The 12,110-nt window shown below is 41.5% G+C and overlaps 1 protein-coding gene across 2 annotated transcripts in view; it reads left to right on the forward strand.

Annotated features, from left to right (window-relative positions):
• The first annotated feature begins 2,072 nt into the window (after positions 1-2,072).
• LIMA1 (LIM domain and actin binding 1) overlaps positions 2,073-12,110 on the forward strand; it is a 49,353-nt gene continuing 39,315 nt past the window's right edge. For both annotated transcript variants that reach the window (XM_072403153.1, XM_072403156.1), the window contains exons 1-2: positions 2,073-2,179; positions 8,365-8,490. In XM_072403153.1, coding sequence (XP_072259254.1) covers positions 8,375-8,490 — 116 coding nt within the window. In that variant the 5' untranslated portion in view covers positions 2,073-2,179; positions 8,365-8,374. The remainder of the gene's footprint in view (positions 2,180-8,364; positions 8,491-12,110) is intronic.

Here is a 12,110-nt window from a genome sequence, read left to right on the forward strand (position 1 = left end):
ATCTTCTGAGATCCCACCAAAGGAGCCCATGGCTCAGTACTATGCTATGGTCTCCCCTTTCCCCTTGTTTGAGCATTACTTGTACATAGCGGTCATTCGAAAAAAATTTGGGGAAGAAAACAAATGACTTGGAGGTCAAAACCGTCTGTTAAAACACATACATTTGTTTTAGCTTGTTGGGATATCTTTTTGTAAATCAAATGCTTTGGAACCAAGTACAATGTGGGCAATGGTCATTAGACATTTGGTGGATAAACCTGTGTCTGTCTATGGCCACACACATATTCCCATCTCGCTGTGCTGCTCTTTTATACTGTCTGACGCTCCTGATTGTGGCACCTAGGCATCATCCTGTACAATGTACAGCTCAGAGACTCCTGGGCAGGACCTCACTTCATCCTGTAGACCAGTGTTTCTCAATCTTTATAACATGGGAAACCCTTGAAATTACATTCAGATCTTTAGGGAAGCCACATGGTGCACTAACATAGTGGTCAGTAGGAGCAATGACTCTTGCCTGCCCATTGAGAAAAATGTCTCTCCCACACATAGCCAAAAAGATCATTGGTGTCAATGGTAATTGACCCAAGAGGTCCAAACTGCTTATTGCTCAAGGAACCCCTAGGAACCTCTGGGGGAGTCCTGGTTGAGAAACACTGCTGTAAAGTGAAGAGACCATAGACTTATGGATGGGGCCTTGGCATCATCCTGTAGACCAGCCATTCCCAACCAGGGTCCCTTCAGAGGTTACTAGGGGTTCCTCAAACTCCAGCTGAATGACCTCTTATTTGATGACGCCTGCAAAGTTTTGGGACCAACACCACATGGAAGAGTCAACTGCATGACCCCAATGATGTTTGTAGTTGTCTATAAAGGTAGTGTTCTGGCCACCACTGTTCAGGGGTTTATTTCACTGGCCACCAATTTAAGAGGCTTTTATACCCACTGACCCACAATATTGGTTTAGCAAGGGTTCTCAGAGAGCTGAAAGTTTTTTCAAGGATTCCTCAAGACCTGAACATGTTTTTCAAGGTTCTTCAGGGGTAAAAAGGTTAAGAAAGGCTGCTGTTGAGGGTAGGGAATATAGATTTATGGGCATTGTATGATCCTCTACGGCAGTGTTTCTCTACCAGGGTTCCTGCAGAGGTTGCTAACGGACTTGTGGGGGGTTGCTTGCGGACTATTAGCGGACTTTGACCCCTTGGACTATTTGTGCCTCCGTTACCACTGACACCAATGATCTTTTTTGCTATCTGTATGGATGACATTCTTCCCAAAGGCCAGCAATGTAAGAGGGGTTTTTGCTAATGTTCACCATACTAATATACTGTGATCTGTGGATATAGTTATTATAGCAGTGGTTCCTTGAAGACCTGAAAGTTATTTCAGAATTCTGCCATGTAAGGCTGCTGTAGAACGTGGGGAGTATAGATTTATGGCATCATCCATCATCACTAGATTGTAAGCTCTTTGGGACAGGGCCCTCTCCTCTTGTGTCACTGTCTGTATTAGTTTATCATTTGCAACCCCTATTTTATGTACAGCGCTGTGTAATATGTTGGCGCTTTATAAATCCTGTTAATAATAATAATAATAATAATAATGCTGTACAGTATAATGATAATGGACTTTTATTGAAATTAGAAGTTTTATTGATAAAAAAGTCAATATTGGAGCTGCTGTTGTTTTACTTAAAAATAAATAAGGTTAATATTAGATAAATAATGTAGTGAAGGGCCTGAGGCAGCCATCTTGATCCTGAGCCCTGGAATTAGTATACATCATGGGAGCTTTTCACTTTGTAAATTACCAGCTCCTATATTCTCATTCTCTAATTTCACTATCTTTGGCACCCCAGCTGCTATTTGAGGTGAGGCTGGCAGAGTCAGAGGTATAAGTAGGGCAGTGTGTCCCCCGCCATGTCTGCTGACAGGTCAGAGAAAGTTCTGTCAGCGGACATGTCTCCGTGGTGACCAGCTCAGTCTTATAGCGCTCTCCTCCTGAAGATGGCGCTGTTCTGTCTCCCCCTCCTTTATATCAGGCCCACCCCCGGGCCAGTGACGTACACAGTGGGCGGGTCGTGCAGGTGCTGAGCTGTGCGGGGTTGCAGCAGGTGCGGCAGAGGCTCAGCGATCGGTGCGGAGAGGACCGGAGAACCCCGGGAGGAGCTGATACAACGGTGAGTGCAGGGATACCTCTGTCCGGGCCTCCTACATCAGCCATGGGCACACTGGGACTTGTAGTTCTGCTGCTTGTGAAGTCTGTTAGTTATTCAGTCCCGGGCACCGGCTCTGCTATTTCATCACCTAATACCTCTAATATGTAATTAGCACGATACCGACAGCTGTGATCTGATCAGCCATACACTAACAGATCTCACCCACATAGGCTGTGATACAATATATATCTGGGACATTTCTATGCTTGGGCTCTACTTTCCCTCCTAAAAATTGCAGCATTCCTTCATTCTATCATTTAAAACCCTGCCTTCATTTATTAATCCCTCTGATGAGCTCAGATTATTTGTAATCATGTCAAAACTTTCCTTGGGATGACGTTATCTGTAATGGAAGATTAAATGGTATAGGAAAGAGTTATCGACCTTCTCATTTCTGCCGAATATAATCTGATTTTCTTATTGAACTATAAATGGGTGGATCTCACAAATCTATCCATTTATAGTTAAATTATTATAGATTCCATTGGTGATGGACAGCAATTAGGGTGTGTGTATGTATGGGTGTGTGTGTGTGTGTGTATGTATATATGTATGGGTGTGTATATGTGTGTGTGTGTATATATATATATATATATATATTGTTCTCCCCAGCCCCTTTTAGCTGGGCGCACCACCTGGCACATTTCAGTAATCACCCCGGCTGTTTTTTTTGCTGGTTACAGAACAGTTGGGTCACTATACAGGGGCTGCCACTTGCCTAAAATTTCTTCCCACCCAGCTTAAAAAACTTTCTGTTTTGTGTGTGTGTATGTATGTGTATGTGTGTGTGTGTGTATATATATATATATATCTATATCATTATCATCCAACTGTAACATTGTATGATCATCATTCTATAGAAACCTTGTATCCATATAGATTGATAGATCTGTGATAGGAATGATCAGAGTACAGCCAAATGTATGCACATGTGTTTTAATCATCCCACTGTAACATTTATTGGGGCAATATGGGCGTGTCGTTGCTGATCTTTCATATAAATAAATCTGTAGCATTGCGGTCTGGCTGCAGGGCAATCTAGGTCAGTGATTTGGGTCAGTTATTCACATGGGAAGGTCAGTGTAAAGTCAGAACTTGTAATCTGTATACTTGTTCCAGGTCAGTGACTCTGTACTGGATTGTCAGGACAGACATGGTGATGTTTTCTGACGCAGAGCTAAACCTGAATGTAAAATATTGTGTATATATAATTATAATATTGTGAGCAGACAAGATTGCCTTCTCTTCTGCAATAAAGAACAGACCTGCTTAACTTTTATTTTTATATTTTGTTCTTTTGAAGATTTATCTGCTCATATTTTGCCTTCTCTGGATCATTTTCCCCCCTCATTACCATGCTAATGAGAATGTTATTGTTTTTATTACATACCTTATTTTAGACTCCATGACCTTATAACTGCGCTGTGCTTCTATATGCAATGCAGCAGATCATAGCTGGTGGGAGGAACTGGAAGGGTGCTGTACATTGCTTTCTGAAAACATCACAGCTCTCTAGCTTCATACCCTAGCCATTGGTAGTGGATATTAAAATGCCCTAATAAGTGATGTCTTTTTGGGGTGGTGAGCATTGCTATGCTTGGATACCTTAGTATACTCTTCCCTATGAAATACCTCAATGATTGAAAGAACTAGAATCCATATAATGAAAGGGACAGGCTAGGGACGGTCAGGCTGGGAAGGGCTAGATGATCCCGATGTCCTCTGGCCAAGTAATAAAGTGGACTTGGTGCAGTTCTGATATTGGAGAAATACCTGCAGTACCAGAGAGAAGGCTCTACAACTGTGTGGTACTATAGGCAAGGCTGGAGTTCAGCATTAGGTTTCCTTAAATCAGGAAGTAGGGGGGCTCTTTAGGAGACTGTGAACGTGTTCTGAGCAATGAGACCCCACACTTCGGCCTTGTTTTTTGGATTGTTATGCCCATAAAAATAGTGCATATATTGTTCCAAGATACAACTGTAAGGAATGACCGTGTGAAAAGTTCCTTGGTTAGCAAAGTGTATGGGAGCAGATACATATTAATGCACATTAACCATGCATAGGCATACACATGGAGTATGGTGCATTATGGTAATGTTTATGTGTTAAGTAGAGGTTCTGTAAAATATTTCCTGCTTGGAAACTTTTATGTGGCATTCCAGGTCAGCCTAATCAATAAAATCTCATATAAGCATTAAGGCAAAGCCACCTGCTTCCACATACTTACATGAGGTTGTATAGCTTTATGCCCCATGCCTATCCTGCAACTGGTAACCAATTCAAGAAATCCCCAGAATGGAGTGGCCTCCATCAACTTTACTGTTCCATCTGTAGTTTGTGTATCATGACAATGGGCCTGCCCATACCACATGCATGGAAAGGGATCTTTGCCATGGCTACCTTCTAAGGAATGAAAGGCTATGAGAAGGGGGTCAATATTGGCGTCATGTTAGGACAAGTAAGGGAATTTGTACAACTCCATTTTGGAGAACAATCACACACACCCTTCCACCATTCAATGTGTTGTAATTTTTTTAAATATACTTTGATTATATTGTTATCTACTTTGAAGGTCGTTGATCCTCTTAGGATAGGGTGACAACGCTAAGTCTATATCGCCCATTTGCGCTCCTGCATGGTCTCCTTATCACACCAGGCTCTAAATGGAGACTACAAGTTAATATTTTCATTATGTATGGTCCACTGTTGTCACCATCACTTGCCATATCAGGAGTGCCTGAAACCAGGACATATCCCATGCTGCCATCTCAGGAGTGCATGCAGACAGAATAAATCTGCAGGGGATCAGCGACACCAAGATGTAGCAATGGATTAAAAATAGGTAAAACCAATCATTTTGTTAGCTTTAAAATTGGCAGCAGTGGTTGTTGTCCAATGCTTTAATAAACTTAAACTTGGTACACACGTGCAATAATTGACACTGGAAAACGAACGACTAACGACAGATCAACGATTATGCACGATTATTTTGAACGATCAACGTTCAAAAATAACCCACCAATAATGTACACACGCATGATACGATCGTTTGAACGATGCAGGAAGTAACATGTAAAGGAGAAAGTGTACTGCAGAAACATCCACGATCGCTGAACGACCGTACACACAATAGATTGCGAACAGTCGTCGCCCAATCAGATCTGCCGGGTCAGTTCGTTTCCAGCGACTTTACTTGTTCATTGGCGTCATTGTGCACTCTTTTTGGTAACGATTATCGGGCGAAAGGTCGTTAGTCGTTCTTTTCCAGCGATAATTATTGCATGTATGTACGCAGCCTTACTTTTTGTGTTTACTCAATAGCACTGCCACAGATGGGTGGTGGGTGCAGGGAGCCCATTCATTTGAATGGTTCCTCTACTGCACAGCAGTGCATATCCGCATGCATCACTGCTCATTGGGATACACCACGGGTCAGCTGATCACCATGTTTGGACGGGACTAAAACCAGATAATTATCTTTCATTAATGTCTATGACTTGCATGTGGGTATATGTGAGCATTCTGCCCATGTGAATATTCCATGGCATATATGGCCTGGATCTTACACACTATCACTTGTTTTCCTCTGGTATCTGTGTCAGCTGGGTAAATGGATACTTGTTAGCATTATTTGTTTAAGGTTTAGATCCTTCTCTGTTCCCTTTTTTTAATTCCCTCCACAAAGTACCCTTTCTCAGGCTGAACATGTTGAATTGGCCTTTGTAATGCGTCTTTTTACTACTTTGCACCCTCTTTGGCTTCCTTCCATCCCGCTTGCATTGAAAAGGAGAAAAAAAGCTAATTGAAAACTTTATTTTCTAGCATTTTGTAAACCCCCTCTTCTACTTTGCTAGTTGCTATGTATATACTTTTATTAGACCGATACTGCTGTGGATTTGCCTGCTTTTTGGCACCATACTTATTTTGGTTTGATTCCCAGGACATCATAGGGTTAATGTGTACATTCTCCTGATGACAAATGCTGTAGGAATGAGGGCAGCAATCATGAGAAGAGCATTATGTGGTCACCGGGGTGTGACAGGTTTGTCTGGCTTGCAGGTTGCTGTTTTTGCATTGCTTTTATACCTGATGGCCCCCCATGCAGGTTTTCCTTATAAATTGATCATGACCGTTTGCCTATTTTGCTGATTGTCACCTTTTTTTTAGTAATGATATTGTAGGTAGATTGGGTGTGAAGTCATATCTGTTTATTGGCCCGATTTCTTGTAAATGCCCGGGGATGTCACTTTGCCCTATGGGAGTTTTCAAGGTGTGTCTATGCTTGGTATTGATTTTATTTAACCATGACTGATATCTGTTATGCAAATAAGCATTGCACGTTTGTTTCTGTGTATGTTTGTTACATTTTGCTATATACAAGTCAAACTGCAAAACCTTAAGCTTTCCTATACAGTTTTTATTAAAAACAAAAGGGGGTCTTTATAGGATCCCTATGATCCCCAGTTAAATGGCTCCTACTGTCCATTATGTGTAGTGTGTTGGCCTTGCAATGATTAACTTGTGTCACAATGAGCATGGAATGTTTATTACAATGGTGTCACTTCAAAATGTAAATCGTGTCCAGACTCCTTCACAAGGCTTTGTAGGGTCATGGTCAGTCTGGTCCTTTGCGCTTTTGTATTTTATAGCATTTTATTAGGATCTCTGCATGCTGTTTTAGGTGTTTGTTGGATATCTAAGAACAAAAATGGAATACATCACAGTTCACTAAGATGTGATGGTTGTATTGGTTTACATTTTTTTGGCTAAGTTTACTTACTGCAGGTTACTTGCTGGAAACCTTGTCTGCTTGTAACTTGAGGTCACAGGGGGTTTGCTAAAGGTGTGTTGAATGTTTATTGGGTAAGCAGTGAAAAGTCCCTCAGCAAACAATACATAAACATGGAAAATGTAAACCTGAATTGTGGATTGGATGATGTCAGCGTGACTTTACTAACCTGAACAAGTTTTCTTTTTGTAAAGGGATTTTTACCTTTGCAATGGAAAATTGTGATTGTGCTTAAAGACTACTAAATTCAATTGTCAGCAAAAACCTGTTTTTAATTTTACTTGCAGGTGAAAGGGTGTTCTGCAAGGTTTTTCGGAGCTTTGTTTCAACTCATTAGCTAAGAGAAATAAATAGTCACTTTTTCCACAATCATGGGGCGGTTTTCTAGGTAAACCAGCTCTACTCCTATACTAGATCAGCCCCTCTGTTATCAATAGAGAAGCCTTTCCTATGTAATGCAAAGGAGGTGTTTGTAGCCCAAATCAGGAAAACAACTTAGGGAGACGATGCAATGTTCCTTATGCATTAAAAAAAAACTTACCTGCCTGATAGCTATTTTTTAATTCGTCACCTATACCTATTCTGCCAATGGCATCTTCAGCATGGGTTCATGGTCTTTGGGGATTTTGATTGTCTAGGCCTGAATCACGTAACTCCTGCGCATGTGCGTGGAGTTTATTCTTTCCTGATAGGATGCCCATGTGTAGCTCGGTGTAAATTGTGGGTAATAGGCAGGAAAGCTTGTTTTTTGCAGGCAGGACATTGCCTGTCTCTTCTGCTATAAAGAACCTGCCTGCTCACAATTTTTTACTTTGTCAGTTTAATTCCACTTTAAGCTGAAATATAGCAATTACAATAAAGGCTTTATAGAAATTGGAGAAGCCTGAATAGCAGATGCTTACAGGCAGATCGCTCTTGGTGGGGGGATTAGTGATGGGGCAGGTTTAAAAATAAAAACAAGTCAGAGGTCTCCTTTAAACTGCGGTTCTGGGTTAAGATGAAGAGTGCATAAATATTGCCACCCGCTTCCAAGCTTCACCCTTTTCCTAAATGATCTAAAGATCCATTTGCATTTATCTGTCGTCATTGCCAGATCTGGATCTGCACTAACATGCACGTGTGAAGATGTCAATAGCAGGGCAGGCCTGTGACTTGTATTGGAATCTGAATTGGAATAGTAAGTGATTGTTGGCCTCACCCTTATGCTGGCAGTGCATTGTGCAAGCCTCTGCTCGGCCTGTTTTTTTTCCCCCTCTGCAAATAACTTGCCGGAACAGCAGTCAGCAGAGGGTTTTGCCTTTTGTATCGTGTTGGCTTGCGCTGCCTGAGATTAATATTTACCATTTTTCCTTTGCAGGTTGCAGAAGATGGACTCTTCTCGGTTTAAAAGAGGCCAATGGGCCTCCCAGTCTCTCAGAGTGACGGCGAAGGAGCTGTCTCTTGTAAAGCCGAAGAATTCCGCAATCATGGAGCGCTTTTCCAGGTAAGCCTTCACTGGAATGACTCCTGTTTGGAGTTAACTTTTATTACAGCATAGTAAATATGGATACGTTGTCAGGACAGCCAGTGATTAGGTCTTATTTGTAATCTTTATGTATGTTTGTCTTCTGGCTGTTTTAGTTATCAGTGTTCTAGCCCAGATTGTGACTGCATGGAGTATGATTCCCTAGCTGATAAGGAGAATTCACTTGTTCCAGTATGGAGACATGCAGCATCCTGCCCTGACCACTCCTGTGATGATTAGTCACAATCTATGAAATCTATTCTCAATCTATGAACTCTTTTCTGTTTGCTGAGGGTGACGCACCTGTTTGTAGTGTGTGAAATGGTTATCTGGTTTTAGAATGGTTGGCAGGCCTATCGGTTTGGCAAGCAGGAAACCTATTTTTGTTCCCATGACTTACCCGTAGCTTTGGGCATTAACTGCACAATGCTTTTTGCTTTTTTTTTTTTTAAAGTGGACCTAAACTGCAGAACTAATCCTAAAAAGTAATTCTTGCCTGGTTGGGGTTGTGATCTTCTAATTTAATACCTGCTAAATCAATGACCCAGAATAAGCTTGTGTGGGGTCAGCTAACTGCAGCATGGAGTTGCATGCTTGTTTCCGCTGTGTGACTTAAACTACTGACAGCAAGTGATCAGTTTTACATCTATGCAATGTCAGCCTACGTAATCATTCAGTATAGGTCCACTTCAAGGTTCCCATGGACCTTAGAAATTAGGCACAATGCTGACATTTTTTTAAACTAAGAAAACCAATTTCTTGGTGGTGGATGGGGGTAACTGCAGATGCTGCTGGCTGCGACTCTTCATTAGCAATTGAGAAGCTTAGACACCTTGTAAAGTAATGTTGATGTTGGGGAAGTTGACGCTGCGATTGCACCCCAATCTGTTTTGCGAATGAGCACCCAGGGCTATATGTTCTATAGGGCACAGATGCTTCAGCACTTGGATGAGGTCTACATGTCTGACCGTCCTCTCAGCCTTCAGCCTTATGTAGCTTATAAATGGATAGTTTATAGACCATAAATCCCCAATGTCCAGCTTGCATATTGAGGGCCACATTGGTTTGCAAAAGATGCTGTATTACCCAGTCTGTGCCCTGCAGCAGATTCCACTCTCCAACAAAACATGTATGTCCACAGTCGAGAAAATCTTGCGGATTATATGTGGCCTTTTGGTATATGCTGTGCAGTTCTCAGAAGTGGGGGCATTGGTTTGCAAAGGATCTGTATTCGCCATGGTCTCCCAACAGTCAACGTTTTCCTGGTCTGCTCTCTGCAGCATATTCCAGCCTTAAAGTATGTCTTCAGTTGGGGCATCTTCTATACTATGTTCCCAGTCTATGACCAGTAGTTTTGCATGTACTAAATATTTTGTGACCCCTTTTGTATATTCAGTGGATGCTCCTGATGTCCCCATACGCCATATGTTTTTTATATAGCACCAATAGTCATGCCACCAACTATCCCTCAAAGGGGCTCACAATGTAATGCCCCCATCATAGTCATATGTCATTGGATGATATACTTCTGACCCTTCTAATTTCAGAAGGGTGTTACGGACTTCAGGGTACCTGTAAATCTAGGAGAGGAGTGCTGTTGGCAGTAATGGATTTACCTAGCTCCCAGATCTTGTTCCAGCAAGTTGTGTATGTAAACAGAAATGGGACATTCACGTAATAAATGATATCTATGCACTTATGTGTGAAGAACTTGTATAAGCATCTGATCTGGGCATTGCAAACGTCTATAAAATCCAATTGGGCTACATCTTTCCATATAATTTATGATTGAATTTGGTACGGCCAATGCACCTCTGGACATTGGGGTTGAGAAACTTTCTTCCGTTTTCAGCAATGATCTTAGCTCTGTGCAGCCTACAAGGTCCCTGTCTGATATTTTCAGATTGTGCCTGCATGGCAAGCCCTCCATGACATTGTGCAGCTTAATGTATGTCTGTGCTTTGACCATGCAGGGAATTACTGTGCCCATTTTTGTATGTAAATTATAAATCATCCTTCCAGACAACCCCCCCTCACGAATATTTATCATCCCCTTGGTGTTGGGGGGTCCGTATCTACCTCTTGAGCTCACCTTCCATTGGTATAAGAGAAGGCTGTGCACTTTGATTTCTTTGTAGATGTCAGCTATTAGGTCATGTAACCACAGAGTACATGTGAGATCATACACTCCGCCCGCGGTGCCACAGCTGTAATGTATTGCCTACAGCTATTTGATGTAAAATATTAAACAGTTTTTTTTTTAACCTGGCACTTTATTGAGCCAGCAGTATTTATTTTACCCCCTTGAATCGGGTGACGTAAAGAAGCCTTACTTTACTTTGGCTCCTTCAGCACATTATAGTTCGTTATTTGGTTACTTTTTCACTTGGGATAAGTTAAAGTTTACCTGTTGCTATCCTTGTAAATATTTTCCAGCCAAGGCAACTGTGTCCTTTGGATTCTAAGTAACACGTAAGTGTCCTGTACAGTATTACAGACCTAAAAACAGGTTTATTTATTGCATGTTCATTGGATAATAATTGGATTATCAAAAGTTCCTGTTACTGATGGCATATTTATAGTATGCTGGAGAATCTCTGACAGTAAACAAATGCTCCTTATTCTGCAAAAAGATAATGTTAAAGTGGAACTCATCCCAAAAATTTAATAAAATGCTGTTAGGCAGGTCCTTTATTGCAGAAGGGACGGGTAATAACGCTTTTGCAATATAATAACCTTACCTGTCTGATCTGCACTCCTTTATCCTCACTCCAGTGGGGACCCCACCATCTTCATTTGATACTCTTCCTGAAGTTAAATCCTTAGCCTTCTTGATTGGCCAAGCCAGGGCCATGACATGACATAATGCAATTGCACAGGAATTCATTCAGTCCAGGTGGCTGCAGCCAGGATGTGCCAGGTTGTTGTTTTTAACAAATGACCACAAACAAGCAAGTACATGTTTTTGAAGGGACATGGCAATAAAGCCTGCTAGATTGCTTGTCTTCAAAGCAGGACTTATGTTCCACAATGTCCAATGTTTTTGCTGCCGGTCTCCGACAAGGGGGGCAGATATGTGGTAGAAAAACCTCTATGGCCTTCCAATATTATTGTTGAACCTTCCCAAGCAATCTGTATTTGCAGAACCTGTTCCATATTTTATGGAGCCTCCATCTGCCATACTATGAGTGATGAGATGAAGGGGCTTGATCAAATTAAAATCTGTATAGGAATTAAGGATTGATCTAAAATTGAGGCATATTTTTAACCCCCCCATTAGTTGTAATAGTCACTGTAAATTGATGACCACTTAATTGGCTGCCGCCAGTAAGGGCTCCTTCACATTTGTTGGAATGCTGTTGATATTAAATGCTAAGACTCTGTCACACACATTTGCAACACACTAAAACACATGCTAGCCCTCTACATGCTGTCTTTTTTGCATTGCAAATGAATGGGGTTCTTCAATGCATGAAAATGTCATCAAATGAGTGTCATTTTAAATAGCTCTCTGATGTATTGGCCCCAACATGTGATGGGTAGTTGGAATTGGATTGCTCCAGGTTCCTGGTAGGTTCTCCCAACACTTTGGCTGTCCT

Source organism: Pyxicephalus adspersus, chromosome 1 (genome assembly GCF_032062135.1).
Source record: "Pyxicephalus adspersus chromosome 1, UCB_Pads_2.0, whole genome shotgun sequence".
Lineage (NCBI taxonomy): Eukaryota > Metazoa > Chordata > Amphibia > Anura > Pyxicephalidae > Pyxicephalus > Pyxicephalus adspersus.